The following is a 1,911-nucleotide window of genomic DNA, read 5'->3' as shown; positions in this document are numbered from 1 at the left end:
ATGTTTCGTCAGAGGGCTGGCCAGACTCGTTCGGCTTCGCCGATTTTCCGTATTGCGGTAACGTGCGCTTTTCCCGCCTCAGGATCTCCTTCGCTGGATCCGACGATGTCGAGTCGCTGCTGTTGTCATCTGAATCATCACCGTCGTCATCTGCGTCCACGAAGTGGATCGTCTTGGGTTTGAGTGGCTTCTTTCTGATCGGGGTATCTCGTTGCGGAAGAACCTTTCTGGACGCTGACATGGGGGTGCGGAAGTTCCTTTCTTCAAGAGCTTGACAGGCTTCATCCGATTTTTTGCGCTCCGCAGCAATCGTCGCCTTTTCCACTTCCAAGCCGATCTTTGCTTCATCGAGCTCATTTCGCTCTTTTTCGAGTACAGCCGCCTTGTTTTCGTTGTACGCTTTTTGGTCAACGACCAGTTTTTTCTCAACTTCCAACTGAACCCTTTCCGCCTCGAGGGTATTGCCCTGTTTCTGCAGCTTGGCAATCCGTTCCTGCGCCGTCTTCTGGAGATCGTCCCAATTGGTGTCCAAGGCTTCTCGATCTCTTGCGTACGCTCGCCTCTTCTGTTCCAATTCTCGTTCACGAGTGGAGACGCGTCGCTCACGGTCGTCCAGGTTGGATTTCTGGAACTCAAGTTGCTGTTGGAGCAGCTTTGCGTCGTTGTCCGAGTTGCTACGCTGCAGCGCATAGTCATTGTGCAGCTGCTCACGGCGTAGCTCGTACTCGTGGCGATACCTGTCCGCCTCGAGAGCCAGCGCATGTTTCATCTGCGCTTCCAACGCCGGTTGTTCAGCTGATCTTTGAGAATGTCGAGCGGTGCTTGAGAGAAGACGAAGCATTCTTGCTTCATATGCTCAACAATGGCCCGAATGCTTTGTAGAGTATATGTGAGTGCTGCTTGGGACTTCAGAAAGGTCTGCAGGACCGTCTCGTGGTGGTCTCGGAAGTCCACTCCGAGAATGTGAGGAAAGTACTGGGGTGCATCCTCCCAGAGGTACGTCGCGCATCCCTTTTTTATTGTTAGCTTCGAGGAAAAGGGGTTCCTTTCAATAATCATATCATCGCGGAAGTCTCCATCCTTGTCGCGGAGGAAAATGAATCGCCACGACGTGTTTCCCCGGATGGAGCGACGCAGATACAGCCTTACCTATTTGTGTCCCAGTTGGGGGACGGTAAGGTGTGTGGCCTTGCTGTTGGTGGTCAGCATTGCGAGTCCCGTGCGTGGCTGATGTGAGGATAAATAAGGAAAAAGAAACGGATCCCGATAGCAGGAACCCACTAAGAGGAGGAGAAGGAGAGGAGAAGTAGAAAATATAGCAACGAGAAATTATCAGCTCCTTTCCATTTTTCCTGTCGCAGGCTTTCAGAAAAAAAAAGGAGGGGATGCACTGTGTAGGTGGTGTTTCGTCTCAGTGAGGTGAATTTCTGCACGAAGTTTTTTTTCGATGCAAAAGAAGAGGATTAACAGAGAAGTAGAGTGAGAGTACAACGACAAAAAAAGAGATCATCTGCACAGTGCATATCAGATAATGTTCATTCGCTGCTTTGCCGGAACTCGCAGCACCGTGTTCTCGGATACCATGATGATAATGTGTAAGTGTTTCTGTGCGATGAGCGTGAACAATTAATGAGTTTGCGATGAAAAGAGCGCATCGCTTGTCTGGGACCAAACGCCTTGTTTCTTTTGTGAATTGCGAGAGCACCAAGGGGAACGTTACAAAAGTAAAAGGAAGAAAAAAAGAGAGTACCTTAAGGCTGTTAGTTTTTGTTGGCACTGCCAGATGCCGGAAACGGTTGCGTGCGCCTCTCGCCGCACCATCTGCACGGACATCCCGTGCACACGTCCATAACGAAAAAAACGTTGTGCAACGTACCTGGAGTTTGGTCGCTGAACAGTAGAAAAAAGGAA

The 1,911-nt window shown here is 50.1% G+C and overlaps 1 protein-coding gene across 1 annotated transcript; it reads right to left on the bottom strand.

Annotated features, from left to right (window-relative positions):
- Nucleotides 1-78: 78 nt before the first annotated feature.
- On the bottom strand, nucleotides 79-762 carry ABB37_10144 (hypothetical protein; the record flags this gene model as incomplete). The annotated part of the gene is made up of 1 exon (XM_015809907.1): nucleotides 79-762. One exon carries the CDS (start codon nucleotides 760-762, stop codon nucleotides 79-81), a length of 684 nt encoding a protein of 227 aa, XP_015651509.1.
- Nucleotides 763-1,911: the final 1,149 nt, after the last annotated feature.

The sequence above is a fragment of the Leptomonas pyrrhocoris genome (genome assembly GCF_001293395.1).
Source record: "Leptomonas pyrrhocoris isolate H10 chromosome Unknown, whole genome shotgun sequence".
NCBI classification, from domain to species: domain Eukaryota; phylum Euglenozoa; class Kinetoplastea; order Trypanosomatida; family Trypanosomatidae; genus Leptomonas; species Leptomonas pyrrhocoris.
This window is presented reverse-complemented; position numbering and strand designations above follow the sequence as displayed.